Below are 25725 nucleotides of genomic sequence, written 5' to 3'. Positions count from 1 at the left end.
AACAAAGAAATTACAGGTCTGGGCATCTTGTTTGATCATCAAATAGTAATAACATGGGAGAAGGGTGGGAAAAGAAAACTGGAGGTAGGGATAAAGATCAATTGTAGCACTGTGCTGTCAGCTGTGGGCAGGTTTACACAGTGTAAGGTAAACTCTAGATATGTCAGAAGCAGCTGAAAGACTGACACATTTCAGAGTTTTGTTCAAGCTAGGACAGATGAGTGAATTTCTGCACCACTGTCAGCCATCCGAGCAGCCAGGAGGACGCCCAAGGATGTCGACGTTAACCTTGTGATGTTTCAGACCTCAACAGGAATGACATGCAGGAAAGGAATACAGCAGCACCAGATGCACAGCTCACTGACATAAAGAGTGGCCACACTGTGACTGGCTGCAGGAGTGGCATATGTGACTGTAATTTATGGTGAAGATTGCAATGTCAGATCCTCAGGTACCACGCAAGAGGCAACGTCTCTCACCCAGCAAAGTCAGGCATCGCTGTATCTAACAGACATGAAAGCCCCTGCAAGGCTGTGAGAGATAAGTGCAGGGAACTGTTCCTACCCATCTGCCTATCAGTAACAGCAAACTCACAGATTTCAACCTTGTTATTGATGACGTTAGTCACAAAAATATGAGAGTACATTTTGAGAGACAGATGGATTTTAAACTAGCACAGCAGGCACCTACCAGACTCTGTTCAATGAGGAGGCAAAACAGGACAGCATTTCCCACTTCCCGCAAATTCTGGAAGCAGACAGTCTTCAGTTCTGCATATTCAACAATGTCCTTCAACTGATGGTGAAAAAACTCCAAGATACCTGAAATCAGAAGAGAAGTGAAAAAAAAAGTCTTAGGAGCCAGAGCGAATCTAGTGATGACCACACAGGCACACTGTTACCTCAGGAAAGCAGACAAAAGATACTGGCCATGTGAATAAGAGTCATAGAGACCAGGATTAATTTAAATGTCTGCTTCAAAAGCCCTTTTCTAACCAATTTGTCTATTCAAACGGTGCCCAAATGCACCTCCATACACTGTTTGAGAACACAAATAACCACAGGCAGAGGTTTAGACTCCCCTCTCCATGTATCAGCACATGAGATTTTATCTCCAGACGTGCAGCCTAGAGGAAACTGAAAGGAGCAGCATTTAAATGCATTAAAACTCAGAGATTATGAAGTGTTAAGCCAGTGCACTGACCTTTTTAACTGGATAAATCATGCAAAGTGGAGTGCCTAACTTATCACTCCTGGAAAAGGGAACCGGTATAAGAGCTAAGAAAAAAAGACCCAGGAGCAGGAAGAGAAACTAGAGCTCTCGTCTGCTTTAAGCCCTGTTCCAGCCACCATTCCCCAACCTGCTGCACTACTGACACACTCAATTCACAGCTGCTATTTTCATGGATGACAGAGCCAGCAAGGAGCTGAGAGCTCAGATACAGGGAAGAAGGGTAGTGTCAGGCTGTAACTCCGACAGTGCCACAGGGCCAGAGGTGATCTGTGACCTCTCAAAGCAAATACAGAGATCACAAGTCAAGCTCTGCAGGCAAGGGTACAGATCCTGTCACCAGATCCTGCTGACAAGAGCAACCAGAACACAGTTTCTGTCAAAGTTTTGCAAAAGCTGTTAAAATACAGCTAAAATTATGATTTTCAAACCCACATAGTTTACATAATCATGTGTCTTTTCCATCAAACTTCTCCTAAACAATGGCGATGAGTAAACATGCTGGTGGACTTCCAGTCCTTGCCCTCCAGACCCAGAAAGGCTGTACAGTCCCTTGGTTAGAGAGAAGCCCAGGAAACAACAGGCTCAGCAGCTTCTGCAGAGACCCAGTCTGGCTATCTTTCAGAGGTTAAAGCCATGTGCAGGATGGGAGAGGAAGAGCAGCAGGAACTACAGTAGGTCAGACAGCTCTTCAACTTCTTGCAGGTTAATCCTTAGCAGCATGGCTCCATCTTTCTGCACAAGCCTGTCCCTTCCAAAAAGCCACCAAAACACTTGACTGAGAAGAAAATGCATCATAAAAAGCTTTCAAATTGCATGCTGCACATAGCAATTCACTTCCATTACACTGAATCAAGCCAGATCAATCTCCACCCAACTGCATCTAAAGCAACTGAGAGAAGACAAGGAAAGAGAACACAGATGCCCTTCAGCACCTTCCCATGAGCTCCTTTGACACAGCTGATGAACACTTGTCGTGCAGGAGATCACACTTGGCTATCTACCCAGTGAGGCAATGGCTGGAGAGAGCACACAAACATTAAATCCAGCCTGCAGCATATCTCTTCCAAGGAAATTCCTCAAATTCAGAGGTGTTGGAATGCATGTAATAGAAACCTCCGAGTCCCTCAGAGAGAGAAAGGAATGCAGGGTTTGAATTGTAACCTTTAGAGAAATTGAAATACATTAAGCCACACAGACATGAAGAGTGTAAGTTCAAGTTTTAAGTAAGTAGAAATATATCTTAAATGCCTTAAGAAACTGTATTAGCTAGTAAAAAGCCCTAAAGCCTAATTTACTAGTTTACAGTAGTGTTACCTTTCACAAAATTAACTTAGTTCTAGGCATAATGAAAACATAGCAGAACACTGCTTGCATTTCTAGCTACAACAGATAGATATGCATAGATTTTGTGTAAGAAATGACACTGCTTTCACACATTAGAATCAAGCTTGGCTAGGTGCAGGAAGAATGTTTTAGAATTGTGTTTTTAGCTTATTAGACGATTTATGAATAAAATCCCCCTGTACTGAGGTGAAAAAAAGGAAGAAGGAAAAAAAAAAAGGGTGTGGGAGCTGCTGCTGCTTCTGCTCAGCACATTGGGACTCTATTCCAGAAAGCTTTTAGCACGGACTTTATTACTTTGAACTCTTCACCTTTGAGACTGATGTATTCATGCAATAAATAACTTTACAGCAACCAACAGCTGCTTTTGTCTCTTTGAAGACCCAAGAGCCACTCAAAACTTGACACAGAAGAACTTGAAAACATACAGTGAAGGAAAGAATTACATAGGTAACCCATACACTTCTACAGAGAGCCTCATATCATTAAAATTAGTAACACAAAACATCTGTAAAGTGCATGATGAGAGGATGTACATCTGGCTCTGTTCCATCTCAAAGAACTGTCTGTCAATAGAAAATTAACAGCAAATGAGTGTTTCCACGTGTATTCACTGAAGGTGAATTTCAGACCTAACTTTTGCACTTTGGTGACTTCAGAGAAGAACAGAACTGAAAAACTGATGGAGAAAGGTCAGACATAGTGAGTGCTTGCTGAGCTTAATTTCTTCCAAGGTAACACATTTACAACTAGCTAAAAAGCAAACAATGCCAGCACATCACCAATTCCCACCTCCCCACAATGCAGGCACTGTGGAATGGAAAAGCTGTGGGAATGGCTGTCAGTGCTCACTGAACACTCACTGCAGGATACCAGCCAGTCACAATCCCCTGCTGTGTGAGGAGCAGTGAATACTTGTGTTTGTCATTTAAACAGACCTGCCCACCATGGCAATGGGATGCTGCAGTGCCGAATACCAGCACTCCCATTTTAAAGATCAGACTGAAAAGGTTGAAAATTTTTCCCCAAAAAGTTTTTGATGTTAGAAAGAAAATGCAAAGTTAGGGAACAGAAATCAGGTTTATCACAAACTTCCAGTGTGTTTTAGTTACACACCGTAGTCTTTCTTTTGTGTTTGTTGATGAAAGGATTTCCACATCTAGAAAGAAAGGTTTTCTAAGGATGAACTGCAAGAAGCCAAATACCTTCCTCATTCCGAGACTTTCTGCAAACACAAGTCTGATGTGTTATCCTGGACTTAAGTCTGTGCCTTGGAGGAAATCAAACTAGAACACCTACTGATGTTTCTGGTCTTACCATCTGTGCCACATACACAGAGATTGATGGTGAACCAACAGAAGGCCTGGAAGACTCCCTGAAACACCATGAGGAACTGTGGACTTCTCCACAGGGTCACCACAGAGAGAAAGCACTATCCAAGCAAACAGGATATTGGTGACATGCGTGGCCATGGACATGCTCTTCCCATTAGCTTGTCTGGTGGGTGGGGAGCAGCTTGGTGAGAAACAGAAGCTGAGCAGAACAGCAAGGAAGATTCTGCTGCTGCAACATGGAAACAACCAGTGGTCATGACAGGGATCGAAAAGAGTAGGGTTTTCAGATTCCATTCAGTCTCCTACCCAACCTGTGAATTTTGTGGGGAGTTTCAGGAAAAAAGGCTGACATCTGGAAAGATAAGAATTTTTTTTTCACGAGCAGTGAAATCCTGAGAATAACTCATTTCACCCGAAGCAAATATAAAGGAGCAGGATGGCACAGAGAGAAATCATGAGCAGCACAGAGAACTGTGACCAGAAATAAGAGACTCATACTGAAAGTGTGAATGAAACCAAAATGAGACATTAAGTCCACTCAAAAGCAGCATGACAGTCAAAGAGGCTTGAGGTTCATACCATAAAAATTACTCGCTGTCTTTTACAGTCACTCCAGGTGACAGAGCTCCTCTCAAAATCCTTAACAAAGTTCCTTATTTCTTCACTCAAAGCCCCAGTCTCCATATACAGATATATAAATATGCACACCCACACGCATTCATGAACAAATTGTGATATTATTTTGAAAATCTGACAGCCAGTATTTAGCATGCAGGTGTTCCAAATGCTGCCATCATTAGTGTACTTCTTCCCTTTAGATCAAGAGCTTGATTTACCAGCAAAACAAAAGAAAGTTTACAGAGCTACACAGGCTATTTCTGATGAAAGACCAATCTGCTCCCCAGTGGAGTCCTGTGGCAGAAATACATCATCATGTTTTCATTAGTGTTTGAGCAATGCCATTCCAAATTACACTCTGTGCACATTACACAGAGGTGTATTTTCATGAAAGACTGTGCATGCCTACTAAAGCCCTGGAAAAAGAACAAGTGTCTTAGGAAAGTTAATTTCACTTAATTGCCTGCAACCTTCCTTCTTCCTCTAATTCTGTTTGTGGGTGGAATTCATAAGTTACTGAATTAGTTATATATACACAGAACTTTGCAAGGTAAATGAATCAAGGTTTTTTGCTCCTCCTCTCCAAGAAAGCAATTTTAATTAAATCCCTCTATTCCTGCAGATGGGACAACATTAGGTGTCATAACAATTGATTACATAATCCCAGTTTCTGATTTGCACAGATCTCAACAGAAGCAAAGACTGTTGCTATAGAATAAATCAGTAAAATACAGTAGATTAGTAAAGGATTAGGTTCCCTCTCTGCTTCCAAAATCCTATCTCAACAGCACTCAAACAGCAGATGCCAAGTTTCAGCTGTGCAGTCTGTACACTGATTAATTTAGGAAGTCAGAGCAAATCAACACATGCAACTCAAAGCTGGTTGGATTCCTTCACTTTGGTCACCTTTCATTTCTCAGTTCACACCTACAGACTGAAATCAAACAGAGCTTGTAACAATTCTGGTACCTAAAAGATTAGGATAAAAATGAGGCACTAATTATAGAACTGAATTTCTGACTATAAACAAACTGGACCTTGATTATTATTCTTGGTCTAGTTGTGTTTTGGGTTATTTTCTGCAAAGAACTGACTTGACTATTATCAAATAAAATCTACTAATCTGCAATAGCACAGCTGCTCCCAAGAAACTGGGTGCTATAACCACCTTTAGTTTATGTTCACTTTCATAGAGACCTTCAAATGCTGCATCCAAATACTTCTTTGGCTTACAAGAGGCACCGTTAACTCTGCCTATCAACAGTGCTGCCATTCATTCCCTTCAATGGAAATATTTATCAGGTTTAAGCATATACATGTATCCAGGACTTATGACCATGGAGCCTGTGCACTGTATTCATTTTGCTAGAAAGAAATATTCAATTTTTCTGCATATCTAATGAATTCTTAACGCCCTCTTAAAATCATCAAGGTGATCTGGGTTTCCCCTAAATTCTTTCAAACAGTCTGTCTTCACTGGACAGGTTTCAGGAAGACCTATGAATACATTTCCTTCATCCAGTGTGGACTTAAGCCATTGTGCCCTCACCTGAATTATTCTCCTCCGTATCTGAGGATGATCAAAAACCTGGGATAACATGTAGAACTACAAACCCTTCTGCTATGCCCCAAGTGATGCTCCCCTCACAGCTTCCAGCCACTGCTGCCCTTCAACATGCTTCCCCGCCCAGGCTTGCTGCAGTTCCTATTAGACTCTGACCTGAAATATTCCAGAAAAAGAAAGGGTGGAAGACTCTTTTTTGCCAGCCTGCTGTGCAGAAACAGCTCCCAAAGTGTTGCCAGCAGCACAATCAGTCCAGGGAGAGATGGGAACACAGCAGCCAATGGGGCACAGGGCTTTGGAGGAATTCCCCAAAATGCCATGCCAAACTGTGGGATTTCAAGAGGTCATGGCCTGGAATAACAAATGCTTTGTCCTGCACCAGCTTTGAGTGTTCTGCTTCTTTGGTTTGATTTTGTTATGTTACTTTTTTTTTTTTTAAGAAGAAACATGGAAATGTTACACTTATGAAAAAATACACAAATTGGCTACTTTCTCATGAAGTTTATATCTTGCTAAGGTCATTGATCTTTTAAAAACTTTATTTTGGAGGGGTGGTACACCAGTGACAAAAGCCTCATCTCACAGCAGAGCTGACAAACTACTTTTCTTCATGGTATTCAAGGACACTTCAGAGTGACAGGATACTCATTCAGTAAAAGCAGAAATGACATGTTCAAATACTCAAAAAACAGCAGAAGAAAATGTTACCTCCAAGATGAAATTTCAAGCTTAAACTCTTACAAGGCAAATATTCCTTTAAGAGCTTTAGCAACTTTAAAAGGTCCCTTTTAAAATCCTTATGCCTAATGTATTTTTAGACAAATATTTTTATGACTACAAGATGAACAAGTTCCCCACTGCTTTAGACGGTTCCTATGGAAACAAACCCATTGGCAAAGAGGAGTCCTGAACAACTCTGATGCCACTGTCTGTACCCTGCTCCTTTTAGCAGCAATAAATCACCATTTAGAAATCCACAAGTCTAGAAGGCTGATTATGAAGGGGCCAAGGAATTGCAATCAGCAGAGTCCAAACAAAACTCTCCAACTGAAAAGTCTGAAGTGCATGAAAGAGCTAGAGGCTTACTTACTGAGTGTGCTTAAATCACTTTGCACATGGAGAATGGCCTCAGGAAATTAATTCTGAATTAATAAATGCATGTTACATCAAGACAGATGAGAATCTACATACTTCGTCTAAAGTCTGGAATCACAGTTTTGGTCTGTATATGTAGGTTGTGCCAGTTATAAAGAAGTTATTAAATGATTTGTTATGAAAGAACAGATGCAGCACACAGACATAGCCCACAGCACTCAGGCTTACTACAACCAACAACTTCTGAGGAAGCTTTTGGAGGCAGAAGAAGGAACAGACAACAGTTGGTGTGTACTGGCTTGCATCTTCTGTGACAAAACACATAAACAAGGTGTGGCAAAGACTGCTAAAGAGGAGAATTTAGCACAGAAGCGAGAGGACTGGGACTCAAAGGGAGCATGCTTTGAGCCTGCCCTTCTACAGCCTGGCAGTTCCTCTCCCAGTGAAGGCTAAAATCTGCAGCACATCCTCATCACTGAGAATGTATTCCTTCGTCAGCCGGTGCTGCTCCGAGGGCAGACAGCTCCATGATGGGGAGGTGTCAGAGAGCACAGGGCAGTTTCTCCCTGATGTGAGACAGCAATGGAGGTGCCCTGATCTTCCCAAGCCTCTTCTGTCTGGTGACTTGGAAAGGAAAGGGAGAGATGGCACGACTGTGCTATAAAAGCTGTCTGCATTTCTTGGAAGAGACTCTCCAGGGGGTTATTACGTGTCCTCTGCTAGAAATAGTTCAGAACAGGAAAACTATATGTGTGAAGACAAAACCTGACAGGAATAGGGGCAGTAAAGGAGCAGAGAATCAGGTGGGGTTTTGAGATCCAGTCCAATTCTAAAACTAAGTATGATATGCCATTATAAAACCAAGAGTTGCTTTGATCTCTTGGTACAGTAGGCATCTAAACAAATGGGATTTCTTATGGAAGAGTAAATACGAGGTCAAAGTAGTTTGTTACCCTTGCACCAGTAAAGCTCTTCCTTTTCTATAGGATGGATTGTCTTTCAACCTTAAGAGAAAGGTTTCTCCTAAAATCCCTGGCCATCTCCTGCCAAATATTTAGCCCTTACAGGTGAGGATTTCTGGCAAGCTTCCTAATGTCACCTGTAGCATCACAGATCCTGGTGATGCATTATCTCTATTTGAGAATACCTACTGCTTTTGCAGTCAGACCTTAATGAATGGCTAAAAGCCTCAGAGAGATTATTTTTATACTCCTAAATACCATGATTCATCCATTTCTATGCTCCAGGGAGAAAAACAGGAAGGAAACACTTAGTAAGACCTCAATTTCGTTTAGCATTGGTAATGAACGTCAAGCAAGCTGTGGGAAGCAGAAAAAACCCAACCTCATTCCAGAGTGGCATTTAATAAAACTAAGTGACTCTGGAAAAATAAACTCAGGAGGTGGGCGGCACATGGAAGGACTGATTTGTGTTAATTAGAAGTTGTGAAGGAGGAATATTTTGAAGGGGAAAGCAGATTCAGAATTTCAGTGAACAATGTGATAAATACTAATTAGCCAATTATTTCTCCATAGTGGCAAGCAGCTTTCAATGCCATTTCTTCTTCTGCAACTGTCACACCTCCTGCTGAGAGGCTAAGATGCACCCCACACAAGCCATAACTATTCTGGCAGGACCAGTTTACCTCCCAGCAGTATCACTCCTTTTATCTTGCGTTTGGTGAGGGCAAAGGAAAAGGGAATAGAGGCTGTTCCAGAGAACTGGGTTACCTAAATTAGACATTTAAACAGAAAAAATGTGAGAGGCTAACTTGCTGAGGCAAAAGCTCAGCACGCTTATGAGAAAGACAAGAAACAGAAACTATTGTGGACATCCCAGCTCAAGACCAGTCATGTCATAAGGCTGTCTGTATACAGATTGTCATCCTTTTGCCCTACATACAGAAGTCTTAAAACTTTCAGAAAGCACAGCATTCAATGATTCTTTTGATAGGAAAAAAACAAAAAAGAAATACAAAAGTAAAGTCAGGCTAAAATCTGATAATCAGGAGAAAAAGGAGGGAGAGAAAAACAGATAAAAAAGATTCAGAAGATAGTGGTTAGTTAGTATCATCTTATTAAGGCTGCTAAGGTAACATCAAACACAAACTAACCTGGAGAACCATACTCATGTCTTGGTAACCTACAAATCTTAGGCATCACTTCCATTAGGGTCTTGACATACTGAAGAATGGTCCCTTGTAACTAAGAGAAAACAGATGTATGTAAACATGTCAGTGCTGTTGAACTGTGAAGCTTTAAAACAAATTGCATTCAAATTATACATGAACTGAAACAGCTCTAAAAATCTTGCATTTCAATCTGCCAGTCACTATATTTAAAAAGGCAACTTTTTCAAATTTAAAGACTTCACATGGCATTAACCATCTTTGCTACAAGAAGAATGGCACAACAGCTAAGGCCAGGAAGGTAAAAAAGGAAAACAATTTACCACTAAGTTATAAAAAACCCCCTCTGATAAAACACAGCAAACCAATACTTGACACTCAAACCCTGAAAAATAGAAGTGTTTTCCTCTCTCCCTGAAGATTAAATTACAGCATTTTTTCAAGTAGGATTCAGCCTTTCTAGAACATCAAAAATGTACTTAGAACATTGTGGGAATTACTGTAAACAAACTGCCAAATGTGCCAAGTGCCTGAAGTACGATGATGAACACCACAGCTTTCCCTGGTACGGCGGGATTATTTTGGCAACATGCTCCTACAAGCAACAGGGAGGAAAATATAATTTCTTTGGCTTAAATTAACTGCAATGCACTGTGGCTGTATATATAGATTCTAATAGTATAGCAAACAGCCAGCACCTCAACCTCCTCCCGGTTACAAAGAAGGCCCTTTCCAACACAGGATACCCGGGCTGTGTGGATAATGTCTTCAAAACTGGCCTGAGCAGCACTGCTAATCAAGCACAGAGGTTAAACTCCTGTTGCTAAGGAGTGATGTCATTAATGAGAGCCCTGAAGTTAGGTGGCAGGCAGAAAGCACACTACAGCTGTTCTCAAAGAATATCAAGGAAGTGAATGTACAGTATGGTCTTTAAGTTGAAATAATTTAAAATACTCATAGTTTTCCAGGGCCTACCTAGTCCCTAACAGCTCAGGGCACAAATTGCATGAACGTGAATCTCCAATGAAGAATCCAAAGTTTTCAAAACACTGCTCAGGTCACAAAGGCACTTCTCTCTATTGCTCACACAAGACATTGAGTAGTGTCAAGCACAGCTTATATCAAATTTCAACATAAGTTATTTTAATTATTTTTATCCAGGATCTCAATTTCACTTTGCTTTTCCTGAGACATTTCCTATAAGAAACAATTTGGACTAGCAGAAGAATAAAGACAAGTAGCATACCAGGCTCTTGACAACTTTCAGCAATTCCTCCATCACCACAGCAATGCCCTGATATCCAAGAAGTCTACAGATGACTTTAAAGTGAGGGGGACCAACAAAATTCCTGTAGTTGCTATAAATGCTGGAATATGCCAAATTCAATGCCTAAAACAAGAAAACAGATATGATTAATGAAAATTTTGTCTGCCTGTATCTCAATAATAATGTAATTTGAATATAATTTTAAAGTACATTAAAAATGAAATAAAAACTTTGTATCTTACTGTCTTTGAAAGAGGTTTAACCATACAGTTTCTCTTTTGGCAGTTTCTCTTAAGGCAGGAACGTCAACAAAAATCTCTCTATTAGCAAGACAAATTTGTAAGCACTTTTTTTTCAAGCAGACATCTTCCATTTATCATTTATAAAGCCACAAACACTCTCTCTTTTGTACTTTTCCATTTACACAAGCATAAAAGGGCAAAAGTAGTCAATGCCATGTCCAGATCCCTGAATTTAAAGCACAGCTTCTATTTCTTTATCTTCCATTTTATGCATAAAACATCATGAAAGAAATTACTTTCATTTTCTGTTCATAACAGGTGTTTTAAGTCTTTGAGTACTCAACTACAAAAAAAAAAAAAAGCCATCTCTGCAACTAATTAATAAGGATCTTTCTTTTTCAAACCCCTTTGCTGTACACAAGATCAAAGCAAATCTAAGTCTGGGATATAACCTCATAGAAATTCTTCAAGACTTGTATAAATAGGACCAGGTGCTTTGCCACAGTCATGTTTACTTCCATGAAAGTGAACACAGCTGTACAGACTGATGTGATGTGAGGATTTAGGAACTGCTTGCTGAAGGTGCAGATCAGAGAGGGTTGGCCAAATGAGCACCCTCCATTTCTGCAAGTGGGTTGTTCTCCTAATACCCTGAAATTTAATTTTAGCAGGAATCTTGGCCACCTTTCTTAGTGTGTTTCCTACAGTTTTTTGAAGTTTCATTCTCTCTAATACACACATGGAAAACAGCACACTGTTAAACTTTCAGCTTCACACACAGCTGTAACAGAAGATTTTCCACGAAGAACATCCTCTTCAATGCAGACCCTGCCCTAAGTACCCATGCAAGTCAACACCAGATACTGTACACACATGGCATTAAGCTAATTGGAATTCAATTTAGAAAACTCGACCAAGCTCCTGAAGGATTTTATTCTCATAAAAAGACTTTAAAATCATCTTTTGAAGCAATCAGAATAGAATATGTACTTTTTTATTTATGTTGTATGTCTCTACATAAGCACCAGTTTCCAACTGAGGTCTTAGAAATTTAAAAATTCGAGATGCAAACTGAAATAGACACTTGGATAACCATTAGAATCCTAGAACAAAACACAGTCCTGCTGTTACATCAGAGCTGGCTAAAAGGCCAAACTCCAAATATGTCCCACCGGGGGACAGCCTAAAGCTGTATCCCACTAGCACAACCTGTGCATTTCCATAGCTCTCCACGTACAAAAATGAGGTCTGGGGCAAAGACAGCAGAGAGAACTGGTAAAACCTTAAGAACATATGTGCAGATGAATGTCCTGATAAACTAAGGACTTACACAACTGCCCCTAAAAGATGAGATTTCTTTTTTTGTTTTTGGTGTTTCCAATTAGGTAGCTCTCCTACAAGAAACCCGTCAGAACTATCTATTTCAGCTACAGCACATGGAGAATTTTATTTTAGTGGGTTAAAGCCTTTTCCTGCCATGAGATTAATGGGAGGGAACCTCTCTTCACAGGAATTTGTCATAGAAAAGCAAGCGCTAAAACCATGATTTTGGTATTTAAAAAAACTTGCCAATAGATAACAATAAGAAGCCAGCCAATCTAAAAATATATCTTACATGTAAACCTCATGGGGAAGTACCTAAAATTTACAGTCCACCTGTAAACGTTGGGTTAGTGGATCTTTCTAAACCGTAACAAGGAATTTAGAAAACAACATTACACACCAACACCACTTCCCCCCCGCAGTGAGACACAAAAGCATAAAATCCTTAGGGAAGAATCCACTAACTAGAGGGGGGTGGAGGTGGAAAGGAAGGGAAGGGAAGTTGCTGTTCATTATTTTTTAAGCTATACTTGCTCCCTCCCCTACTTAAATTAAAAAAAAAAAAAAAAAAAGAGTTGTTAGTTGCTGATGTCATCAAAGTGCTAACATTAATCACTCACAGCATCACTGGTCCACACACAAGAGTATATAACAGGGATGCTCAGGCAGCATACTGTCAAGGGGAGGAAAGCAAGAGAGGGGGGGAAAGATATTATTTTCTTCACCTGTGTGGTCTTTGAAAAGCAAGGCAACAGCATCTTTGGACAAGATGTGCTCTGGCAGGAATTTAAGTGGAAGAGACAAAGAAATCATGCTACCAGCTGCATCAGAGAAAAAAACTGAAAACATCAAGCAATGAGAATTCAGTCCAGAGATTCTGAGGAGAAGAAAAAGCAAACTGGCAAACAGAGATCAGTCAGGAAATAATTCCTGTAGAAAGGGATACAAAAAATTTGGTGTTTGTAACATTTTCACAGCAGCATCACCATAAAGCAATTCTGTTCTGGAATTTCCATCAGGGAGCGACGGTAAGTACTGACTTTATGATCCATAAAACATCAGATGGCTTCTCCAAACATCTACATGTCAGTAATTGTGTGTTTTCTAATAACTGATGGTTTGTAACCATAGAAATGTATTATTGTTATTTAATTACAGTTCATTCTACTTACAAAATGCTAGGAGGATTAAACTGTTGAAACTATTGTTCCTAGGCTGCGTTAAAAAGTGTTCTAAAAAAATAGATTATAATTTTAAGTTATAGGGATCTACCAGTTAAAGAGAAGGTAACTGAGCAAGTAAAACTCTGATCTCACTAATACAGCCTATTTTAATATCTGCAGTAGCTGGGTAGATGCCAAAATGTGTCTGTTTGGTAAGTTTATCTGATAGCAAACTCAGTTCCTTTATATTGTTGCTGTATTAAAAAGGGTGCCTTTACCACAGAATTAGAAAGGGAGCATCTACCCAGATCAGTCATATCCATGGTTTTACATTGTCATGAAAATAAACATATATATTTTTCTTCCCACTTCCCAGCAAGTAGAATCCAAAACCCTTGAGCAACAATTTTCATACATAAACAGGCACAGAATTCTTACTATTAATGTAATGTCACTACCTAAATCCCATTTAAAAATGTCCTATAAAATATACATTTTCCCAGTCTCCAATCTAGTATAAAATATTTGTATTACAGAATAATTTCAAAATATGTTATAAGCAAATCTCACAATCTTTCCTCCCCAGGAGAATTTTCAATAATTAATTTTTATTTACAGAGGAAATGTAACATTTAAAACTTGATCTTAAAAAAATATATATTAGATTTAATTTTCACAACAAAGTCATAAACAATGAAATACAGTGTTACTGTCATGGGCATTTATAGCCATAAAAAAGTGAGAAACTTTCAAAGTGGAAAAAAAACTTCCACAGTGGAAACTGACAATCAAACTAGGGGATCAGATTCAATTGCTGAGGTAAGCTCTTTTTCAAAAGTTACCATCATGACAATAATAGAATAAAACCCAAGCCAAACAAATGAAAATACCCACTGGTTGTTATTATATATTCTTTAATAGATGTGCTTAGAGAAATTGCAGAAAAGAGATGTTTTCCTTTCAGTGTTCACAGTGGTTACAGATACTGAGAATCTCAAAATACTGGCAGATTTTCTAATTTTAATTGAGGACAAGGAGGAGTATAAATTCAAGGCAGACAGACTATGGGATTACATAAAATGACTTAAAACAGCAAAGAGCATTAGTAATTTTTTTAAATCCCCACTATTTATCCAAAAGGTAGGCTATAGTGAAAGCTGTATTTCACTAAGCTTGACAAAGCTTTTCCAAGAGGCTGACCAGCATCAAGACTAAATATTGTGACACTGATACCACCAATGTACAGTGTTCACAGCCACTGCTGCAGTGCAGCTGCAGTGGCCACAGATGTGCAACTTAACACAGAGAGTGTCACAGAATCACAGAACAGTCTGGCTTGGAAGGGACCTTAAAGATCACCTAGTTCCAATACCCCTGCCACAGGCAGGGACACCTCCCACAGCTTGTCTGGGCAACCCATTCCAGTGCCTCACTGCCCTCCCAGCAAAGAACTGCTTTGAAATATCTCATTTAAATATACCCTCTTTAAGCTTAAAGTCATTCCTCTTTGTCCTATCAGTATCTGCCCGTATAAAAAGCCCCTCTCCAGCTGTATTGCTGTATCTAGATACCAGAAGGTGCGGTAAGATCTCCCTGGAGCCTTCTCTTCTCCAGCTGAACAGCCCTAGTTCTCTCAGCCTGTCTTCATAGGGAAGGTGTTCCTATGTGAACTTGTGAATAAGAAACTAGCATAAGATATCAGAGATAAAAGAATATGTGGTCAGGTTTCCACACACTCTTTTGTTCTTCAACTGATTGTGACTGGCAAAAATAAAGACTTGTGGATGGTAGAGGCATTTATTTCCTAATATCCACTCCTGCCGACCCCTCTTGCCACATAACATAAAATGCACGATACACAGACTAGAGAAAAAACCACCTGCTGCATTTTTTTACAATCACCTGGAAAAAAAAATGTGAAAGGAAGTGATTTCCCAATTGTAAATTCTGCAAAAAATCACCATCTCTCAAGATAAAACTGGTCACTTGTACACACAGCAGCTCTGGTTAAATTTCTCTAAGTTTATCTTTACCCTTTCACTTGGAAAAGAAATACACATTTTAAAACACCCCAGACTTTATGAACTTTCATTCCCATTTTTACACTGCAGTGCCAAAGATGAGAGCATACTCTCCTAACAAACTCCATTCCTACATTACAGAGCACTACGGTTAAGATCCAAACACCACCCTCAGTGCTGCAGCTTCTCCAAAGAACATCTTCCCTTTCCACAGGGAGATCAGCATCAAGAGAGGAAAAAAACCTCCCAAGCAACATCCTGATGGGAATAACCATCCAAAACATCACAGGAAACACAGCAATGGTAATTTGGCCAAAAATGGCCAGTTGTGTCGACAGCTTTTACAGCATCATGTACCACCCTAACTGGAACAGCATGCTGTCCAGCTACTCCAGAAAGAGCTTTCAGAGGGAAGAGAGGGTGCCCACCACTCGCTCCTCCTTTGTTGTTGAAAACCTGACTCCCCTCACAACATACATCATGTGCGTGACCTGCCAGTCCGCAAACCCCTCCAGCGACCAGTGCAGAGTTTTTAACACACTGGAACAAGACCCAGCATCGGCGAGCAACACCAAGAAAGAGCTGGCACTGGGCATCTGGCTCACCAGCAGCGTCCTGCTCCTCACCATCGCCGCAGTCCTGCTCTACGGCTGCCTGCACCTGCTGTGCCGCAGGAGACACCAGCGCTTGCAAGAGCACAACAGGACCTCCAAACAAGAGCGTGAGGAGCCATGGACCAAAGGAGTGGCACACACTGCAGAGGAGCTCAGCAGGCAGAGCCAGCACACACAGGTTACTGAGGAAAAGCATCCAGGTGCCATCCAGCTGGCCACAATAATAGAGAATCCCTCAGTGTGCAATGACCCCATCATGCCATCTTCTAAACGTCAGGAGCGAGTTCCAGTAACAGGACAGTGCTCTGCTATAAATTAGAAATGTTTTGCCCAGGAGAAGGTTTTTGCTACAGAAGGTACCCCAGCTACTTCAAGCACATCACATGCACTGTGGGTGCTCACAACAGGGAGCTCCGACTGCTCGCTGCAGCACTCCTGGATGTACTCTGATATCATACTCCTTTCCAACAGCCTCTGTGCAAAGGTTCACGTGCCCAAGAAGTGAGCACTTCAGACACCCTCCATTATTTAAAAATGAAGCATGTAGCAAGTAATTGGTTTATATTTCAAGGGGATTTTTTCGTTGCTTTTCTTTAGCCTAAAACAGCAAACAAATATAAAAAGTAACCAAAAGTGACCGAAATAATTTTTGTTAACCAGCATGAATAAAACTGAGTAGGAGTTTTCAGATGGCAACCCAGACTGCTACACTACAGGCAACTGGAACATGCACACAGAGTGCAGTGGTTTGCCAGGGTGAGTTTTACCCTGACAATCCCAGCTGCTTCCCAAAACACACACTACAAGCTGTACTATACTTAGGCAACGCACTTCACTGCCCGTGGTGTTGTCCATCCCTCCCATCTGCACTGAGGTCAGTCTTAGCATGTAAGATAAACTCACCAGGATTTTAATTGTATCCTCTCATCTGTCTTATTTTCCCTCAGACTAAATACATGCAAGATAGTGACTTTGTAAGGACAAGTCTACCTAAGGAAATATCCTGGGTTATTGTGTTTTCCACTCTTCTGCTCCCATCACAAGCTACCTTCTGCTCCATGGGCTAGAGACTCCCTGCAGAGAAATGGAATTCAGAGACACAGCTCCTGGCCCTTCCTTTTCTCTTTCCCTTTCAGTTTTAATGATAACAAGCATTAATCAACTGCAAATTTCTTTCCAATTGCACAGTACATTCTGTGTAATGAAGGGGGGCAAAATAGCAAAAACATGCCAAAATGCATTTTATTTTTCTAACAAGAAAACCTGCTGATCATCTCACTTTGCCTTGAGCTTCATGGCAAAGTGCCCAGGTCCTTTGGACAGAAATTTGTTCACCCTCACAACGTGACAAGTGTCTGATTTACATGTACAAGTCACCCTGTTTAAAACCTCTCAAGTGCATTTGTGTTCCATAAAAACATAATAAATCTTAGTATTGCTGTATATTATGCCTAAAAAAACCAAAGGTGCACTGTGACTGCAGGCACTCACTTGCTCTTGGTACGAATATGTGTGAAGTCAGCTCTCTCTGACACAGCTCCGTTGTACCAGTGAAGGCTGGAGAGCTGCTGGCTGGGCAGCTGCCATCCCTCTCCACCAGCCCTGGCAGCTAAGGGGGGTTACAATATTGGCAAGAGAGTTCCCCATGAACATTTCACAGCAGGTAGCGGATCTTTTCAGCTACTCTATTTTGACAACAATTCCCACGACTTGTGAAATGCATCGACTCTGAGTGCTAAGGAGAAGCTGGCATAAGTGTGATGAATCTTTCTTAACTTTTTTTTTTTTGAGTAGGATAAGCATGACACACGGAACACTTGCTGAATGGGGGCGAGTATGACTTTCAGAAAACACTTCAAAAGGCATTTTTATTGTGTGAAGTTAGCAATAACATGTTCTCCACCTGCTGCAGAGCACTTCCTCCAGCTAACACGTTTTTCTTTGTCTTGCATGTCAGTCTCAAATAAACTGTGAGAGTAACAGTTCACTGCTGTTTCAAATGACGGTGTTACATGAAATAGGCACTGAAAAACCCTCATCAGAGCATGAAGCCAACACAACAGGTTTAGTGCCAAAAAGGGGTGCCTGGGTAGCGAGGACAGAGAAAATGCTTTAAAATTATCTTGTAATCAAATTAACAGTAACACTTCTCTGATTAGGTTTTCATCAAGAAAAGATTATTTTAATACTAATGGGATGAAGCCAAGAGACACACAGTCAATCTCTGCCAACATCTTGGGCTCTTGGAAACCTGTTTACTTCTCTGCATGTCCGTTTCTTTATGTGGGTTTTAAGGCAGTCCAATACATATAGAGCCACACATTTATGTTATATACACATGTACATGCCACACTGAGAACAAGGAGCAGTTCTGCTTAAAGCAGTTTTGAGGCAATTCACCTACTGCATTTTGTTATTTATACACAAACACGTATAACCAGAAGACATGCTTATATCTGACTGAGAAGGCAAAGAGCTACCATGGTAGTGCCTCCTAAGGGATTTACCTTCTCTAAATATAAAACCATTCCACCCACAGAGTTTACTGTGCACTTCTAAGACAAACATTTATATCATCTCACAAGCAATGGACCATCTTGCAGCTGCTGCAAATGAGCAATTCATGCAGAGTGTAATGTAATGTGTTTTCTGCTCTAGTTTTGAAAAACTCATGTCATCACATGCTCACAGAGCTACATGATTCTTTGTTTCTTGCTGAGAAAGTTTTATTACAGATTAATTCAGGTTCATTCAGGCAATTTTGCATTAGATTTGGTAAGTCACTACTCAATATTAACAGTCATCGAGTACGGGGCAAACATTCCAAGTGATTACCAAACTGATAGCAAGTTGCAACATAGTGCAAACTGACTTTAATTTGTGCACCAGCAGTAGATAAAAACCATTATATTCACAGTGAGAAGTACCTTTCAAACATGTATTTTTCACAAAATAAATGAGTTAGCATCTATAAAATGCCAGAGACATAAAAATATGACGATATTTGGAAAGTGTTGTATAAGACAGAAAGAAAGCCCTTCAATTCTGGTCTACACAACCTCTATAGAACCAAGTATTTAATGGAAAGCTAGTTCAAGTCCCCAGAAAAGATACTTTCTTATATGTATATTATAAAATATTTAATGCAGTCACCCAATGTTGCCAAATTCCAACCTGCTAACATTAATATCATTAATCCTACGCATACTTTACCTGAGTAAAGGGATTTCAGTGATCATGCTCAACCAAGCTTTTAAAATAATTCAGCTCACTTAAAAGGCTAAAGAGCTTTTGCAGGCTGGCTCCTTCCCACCTGACAGCTCTGCTTCCGTATCAACCAGAAGAAGGAAGCTGTATCTGTGGGTTTTTGTTTTGCTAATTACATGAAGATACCACTCAGGAAACTTTAGGTGCTAAAGAGAATGTTACTAAAACTCTCTATGCTAAGTTAGCAAGACACAGTAATATAGACCAGATACTTTGATCCATTTAAAAATATCTGGGAATATGTGAATGCTTTGAGACACAAACAAAAAATTTCTTTAGCTACTCCTGTAGTAGTGCAGCCTCTATAATGTAAGAATTCCTATCTGTTACCAGCTATAGAAAGTAGAAATGTTAAAAACTCCATTCAGATATCCTCAATTTCAAAATACATTTAATTCAAGAATAAAAATATGCTCTTGTTAAGATTTAAAACTAGAGAGAGTCATGAGTATTTTCTAACATAGGCCTATCTAGCTATGAAATTTGCCCCAGAAAGGCAAGTAAGACCTGCCCCCTTGATTGCTGTTGCTCATATAGTAAAATAATCAAGAATTCTGAAAATGTATAGCTCTCAGTATGAAGATTGCTAAACTCATTTTAATAATGTAACCTGACTGAAAAAAACAGTGTTCCCCAGTTAATCTTCTGTCACTCACCCCACTCTATCATCACTTAGGTAAATTAAGTTAGCAATCGCTATGAAATTCAGTCAGGTTTTTGCTCTATGCTGCATCTGGTCAGTTTCTAAAATAGTAAGGAATACAGTAACTCTAATGTAAGAAAATTCCACTTTCCTATAATATACTGTTCCTTTTTGGAGAACAATTACATAAAACACTATTTACAGGAGCAGACAGTCAGCTGTTACATTCCACATTAAGACATGTAAATCCTTTTCTACCTCCTTTATATTTTAAAGGCATGAAAGTTTTACAAATGCAGCAGATATTTTAGCACTGAAATTTGTAACTCTTGAGAGATCTCAAAACCTAGATTACTGGGTTGAAATTGCACCATACAACTATGCTATGATGTGCAGAAAATAAAGAGTAAGACAAGGACTAATTATGCTCATGCTTAAGTAGGAGGTAGGTACTGAGAGGAGCAACCCATAAGGCTTACAGCTCACTTGCATAAATTAGATGTATTACTGAGTACATATTTTAAATCATAATAAATAATTTAAAGCTTTTTTTATTGTCCATCCTCTAATTTAATCCTTATATTTTCATTTATCTTTTCCACACTTCAGCTTGCCACCCTGATAGTCAAGAAAACATTGCAAAATTTAGAGTGACACCTTGACATATAGTCCCAAATGATTTGCTGAAGATAGCACTGCTGGTTTTTACTGCCGTTTGAAGTAGATCAATATTTCTGACTACATATTAAAAATGCAAATATATGTTAATGTACTATGTCTTTAATTGTCATTAAGACACAAGTAATAATTCTGAAGAATAAGAAAATAAATCTGCAGTGATCAGGGAGAACAAATCTATCACACAGGAACATAGCATTGGTCCTGTGAGTACAGGCTAACCTTCCTCACTTGGGTAGCCCCAAGTGTTCTCTTGTGCCAAGTACTCTTCCAGCCTGTCACCCACACAAGCTCCTTTCCAACCTCAGTCCTGGGGATTGCCACAGGGACAGAGTATGTGACTGCACATCACGCACCCTTCTATTGGAAACTTGCACAAACCTTCCCAGCCCTCCTAACTGCAAAGCAGGAAATATGATGCTAATACAGACGATGAGATGGCCAAGACACCAAGTTCATCACAATGAGTTTGCAGCTCTGGGGCTGTAGAGTCCAAAGAAACATTACATTAAAAAAAATAATGATTGAAGTAGTTAGGTATCTGATAAGTTTAAGATGGTCAGAATCTCTATTCCTCTTAAGTCAGATAACATCTGAAGCAGTTTTCCCTATCTATTCCCTTTTCTTCTGTCATCACAGTCTCCATCACTGGAACAAGGGAGAGCTGCAACCAAGACAGGCTCTTGTTCTCACTTCACCAGATGAGTAATTAATGAGTAATTAATCTTTGAGTCTGTTCTGCCACTGTAAGCAACTGAACAATGCGAGCTGGTTTAGAGAAGGGCTTATTTTTAGCTTTGTCAGGTAAGACTACACATCAGACTAATCAACTGCACTTTGGCTGAAACATAGAGCGAGCTTCACAGCAAAGTCTTTAAAAAAGTGTATGTTCAATTTAAAATACATACAAAATGTATTTCAGTCCATTTCTAAGAACTTTCATATATCATAGTTTCTGTAATTTAAAAAGATACCTTTAAACATGAGCAAACCATAAAGATAAAGGGAATTAAATCCAACCTTTGATCCATAGAGATACTGTGGCTGTGCATTAGGCTGTTTGTCACGCTGAAACTCCTGAGAAAATGGCAGCACAGTCCGAACAAATCTATATAAAAAAATAAAAACAAGAATTCATTATTTATCCTTAGGTGAGCAGGTGTGCACCTAATGCACCCTATCCTGTAGAAGACTGCTTTTGTCTGCATATACAACCAAAGCCAGACCAGCAGCCTTTCAGCCCTAGTAGAAACTGGGGAAGCACACAGCCTGAATTTCCCAAAAGCATGGACACAAACTATAGTTCAACAGCTACTGTTCTTCCCATGGTGTGCAGGATCCCAAAACACTCCTCATCACTAGCCCAGGCCAGCAAACAGGGAATTAGCTAACAAAGTAGCAATAGCCTCTCACAGGGCATAATGTGCTTGCAAAATTTAGTCCTTGAGAAAGAAGTATGCCTTCAAAGAGGAACATGGCATTTCTGTCTAATGTTTTGGAGCCTTTTCCCGCAAAATTCACATCAGGAGAAAGATGTTACCTTTAAAAAAAGTCATGAGGAAGGGTATAATCCTTGCAGCAAAATCAATGTTTCAAAAGTTTGATCATACTTCAGTGTGAGCACGTACCAATACAAATCATGCTTAGCTTTACCTCTGCATGCTGTTAAGAGGATGGTGAGAGAACTACAAAGATATGCAGCACTGCCAAAGACAGGATCAGCCATCCCAAATGAGGGCACCAGAGTCTGAAGGACCGTTCCCAGTTCTCTTGTGAACAAGCATCACAAATCTTCCCCCTTGATGTCCCCTGCTGACTGTGTAATGCACATTTGGCAGCACTGCAGTTTTAGTGCAGGAAGAAGTTAATCAATATCTACTACAATTCTCATTCTGCTTTACTTCACCGAACAGCAGAAAATTATTGGGGGATGTGTGTTTACAAGCTGAATGGCTACTTTATTTTTTACCTTGACTAAAAAGTATCTCTTGATAAATGTTGCAAAGCTGTATATGAACAACAAAGAGGAAAAATAGCTATTTAAGAAGTGTACATCAAATAGTTGTATAGTATCAGGCTGGTCTGAGTTATACCTGAGCAAAACAAACCTATCTAGGAAAATGTTTCAGGAAAGAAAACTTGCCTTACACTATAATATCATAAGATATAATTTTATCTAGTTTTTTTTTTTTTGTGTTTAAATTCTTTACATTTCATCAGCACATAAAATTAATTATTCATTATTAATTCTCCCTAGAAAGAAATACATTCTGTTTCTAATATATCCGTCTTCTAGCTAAAAACAAAAACAGCCATGCAAATCAAAAATTGTTTCACCCAGAACAATATAAATTACACCATGTTGCTTAAAATTACTTCCACTGTGTTTTATTTCTGAATCATTCCAGTCAGAATCTATAACTTAAGAACAATATTTTCTGCATTTTTAACCTTCTCAAAAAGAGGTACAGTTACTTGTTCATACATAGCTTAGCCACTCTTCCCAAAAATACTTGTACTTGCTGTGGTCCAGAAAGAGTTTGCATTTAGAGCTTTTGAGAAAAAATACATTATTTACATGCATTATTTTTGATACTATATTATTTAGATCTCCTTACATTTTTATTTCCTCAGTTTGCAAGTTTCTCCCATTCTCTCTCACTTACACAGAAACTGAAAACTCTCCTTTGAGAGAGATTACTTGAAGCTGTATTCTGCAGATGCTTCACTAATGAGTTTACCAGAGATGATGCAAACATTTGATGGAATTCAAAGTAATCTGCAACACACGACAGTGACAGAGATTACTCTATTCCCCCTCTTTTTTTTTCCTCCAAATCCCACTCCATTTTAAACTGACATCAATTTTCAAGCCCTAAGAGCATCTCTAAAATGAAATCATAAGAGATACCATGTCATTTGAGATAAGACTGCGTTTCAGTGTGCAGACATATTTGTCAAGAGCTGATTTGTTACTACAAAATTAAAATGGTCACAAGGAAAGGAATGTTTCAACATGTAAGTGGGTGCATCCCATGACTCTGGAAACTGTAACTAGAATTCTTAGACTTATCAAAAAGTTATTGTGTGTATATATCTCAATTACAATGTAATCGGTGTCTGGGAGCAAACCAGTCAGCGCAAGTAAATGCTCAAGTAACTCTTGTGTGTTTCCTAGTGCTCCTCTGCATGCCTGGGGGTTTCTCCATCTCTAATGCTTCAGAGTAGTAGCAAAACAGTCTTAAAGTTTTCTTAAAAACTTGAAGCAAACACACTTGCTTATACTGTCTTGGCTGAAAGAGGCCAAGAGAGGAAGAAAAAGAGTAAGGAAATAGGGGCAAAAGATAACAGTCACTTGTTAAGTTATGGAGAGATGTCTAATCTTATGTCTAGGATTGAGGCTACAGCAGCCTGAAGAGTGCATCATCCTAGAAGGTATGTGACTAATCCCAACATATCATTCAGGTAAGTATTAGAAATTTCTTCCCTAAAAACAAAGGGCTACATGAAAACCTTACAGTTCAGCATCACCTACAGCTCTTCAAAGTTTTTCAATGTCCATGTGTGTGGTGTGTGTGCTTTCTTTCTGACATTCTGCTGGTTGGCTTCCTCCTGCTCCTCCTCCAAGAAAGAGGAATGCCTCTTTGGAGGACTGAAACTCTTCGAATATCAAAGCTAAAGCTAAGCAAACTTTTACTTTCCTCTGAATACTGGTAGGATACAGGTTTCAGCATACTCCAAGATAATCTGTTTCATTTTTAATCAGTGTTGATGATCTCACAGCAATTTATCCATTTTAATCAGAACAGGTTGTAAGCAGTCAAAGTAGATTAAGTAGATGAAAAGCCTTCTGGCTTACCAAAGCTTTGCAAGTGAATTGCTAGAGGACAACATGAGCCCCCAAAGTGTTTTAGAGATCAAATCATTTAATATTAATTTTTCTGTGATACCTACCAGGAAGGAGTTCATAGTGAGCACTCCACAAACTAATATAAATGATTCTATGATTTTACTATAATCTGTTTAAGGAGATAACTGAAAGAGACTGCTTTGATCAATGAGCCTGCTGCCTTGCAGGCACCAGGTCAGACAAACCTCATTCATAAACTTTCTGAGCTTCATCTTAGAAGTAATAAGATATGACAGTCTTCCCTCCCTGCTCCTACAGAAAGTGTTCCTCTGCACCTCCCAGTGTAATTGGTATGAAGACTTTTTGCTTCCAGCATTGTCAAATTAGTTTGTCCTGTCTAGCAGAACTAACGGTAGCCCTACACCCCCTCCTCTCAGTGAACACTAGATTTGACTCACCCTTCTTAAACACAGATGCCAAGACGGAGAGAACAGAGGAAACAGCAAGGAAAATACCGCATGAGAGAGTAACAGAGCTGCCAACCCATTGCTGTCACTTTTCCTTTTGGCAGAAAGGCTTTGGTTGGTTGCCTTTTTAGGAGGAGAAAGGTAGTTGACTACAGTCACCCCTACTTTGCATGAGCCTACATCCCTGTACCATTTGGTTCTTGGTAGCAGAAACTAGATGGTTTTCACTGCTACTTTCAGGTTTGCTCCAGAACTATGTGCAAGGGCTGAAAATTTTTCTGAACAGTGACTGCCAGAGTATATGCAACACAAGAAGACACAGCTGTTCTCTCTGAAAACCAGTCTCAAAAGCAGTATGAGAGAGAGCGAGCTCGCAAAAGGAAATGGGAGAGGCTGTCGGGAAGGGAGAAAAATAAAAAGCTGGTCTTTTTGTTCCTTCTGCGACAAATCTGTACCCTTGGAAGAAACATGTCATACTGCATTTGGAAGAGTGCTATACACATGAATTTATACCAAAGAACACAGATTTGGGTAATGTGTTAAAGGAGATGAAGCTACTAGTTTGACTACTGTCTCCAGAAGCTTGTATCATTTGTGTCAAGAAAGCACAGAAAATCGTCAATTCAAATAAATATAAGGCTGTCTCACACTTGCTCTTCTGTTAGTCCTTAATACAAAACAAGCTGTCAAGGAAGGAAAAGATCAACTTAGAAACAATAAAGAAAGTAAGGCAGAAAAAGGGACACTACAGACAGTGGAAAAGGAACAAAGACTAAGTGTTTGAGTCATTTGAAACTAGATAACCTAACTTCACAAGGAAAAAACTGAGATACAGGCCTAAGCATGACAAATATTGCTGGTGTGGAAAGACTAGGCT

The 25725-nt window shown here is 39.6% G+C and overlaps 2 protein-coding genes across 5 annotated transcripts in view; one reads left to right on the top strand and one right to left on the bottom strand.

Annotated features, from left to right (window-relative positions):
* Positions 1-25725, bottom strand: part of CYFIP1 (cytoplasmic FMR1 interacting protein 1) — an 82459-nt gene that overhangs the window by 7577 nt on the left and 49157 nt on the right. For all 4 annotated transcript variants that reach the window (XM_068182655.1, XM_068182654.1, XM_068182653.1 and 1 more), the window contains 4 exons: positions 21552-21639; positions 10560-10703; positions 9299-9389; positions 691-821 (listed from right to left, as the gene is read on the bottom strand). In XM_068182655.1, the coding sequence (XP_068038756.1) occupies positions 691-821; positions 9299-9389; positions 10560-10703; positions 21552-21639 (454 nt within the window). The remainder of the gene's footprint in view (positions 1-690; positions 822-9298; positions 9390-10559; positions 10704-21551; positions 21640-25725) is intronic.
* On the top strand, positions 12697-16582 carry LOC137469687 (fibronectin type III domain-containing protein 9-like). The gene is made up of 2 exons (XM_068182662.1): positions 12697-13173; positions 15471-16582. The coding sequence occupies exon 2, from the start codon at positions 15591-15593 to the stop codon at positions 16260-16262; it is 672 nt and encodes a 223-aa protein (XP_068038763.1). The 5' UTR covers positions 12697-13173; positions 15471-15590; the 3' UTR covers positions 16263-16582.

The sequence above is a fragment of the Anomalospiza imberbis genome, chromosome 2 (genome assembly GCF_031753505.1).
Source record: "Anomalospiza imberbis isolate Cuckoo-Finch-1a 21T00152 chromosome 2, ASM3175350v1, whole genome shotgun sequence".
NCBI lineage: Eukaryota > Metazoa > Chordata > Aves > Passeriformes > Viduidae > Anomalospiza > Anomalospiza imberbis.
This window is presented reverse-complemented; position numbering and strand designations above follow the sequence as displayed.

Excerpts from the sequence above, each read along its gene's own strand:
- LOC137469687 (XM_068182662.1), top strand. The coding sequence starts at position 15,591 with ATGGGAATAACCATCCAAAACATCACAGGAAACACAGCAATGGTAATT.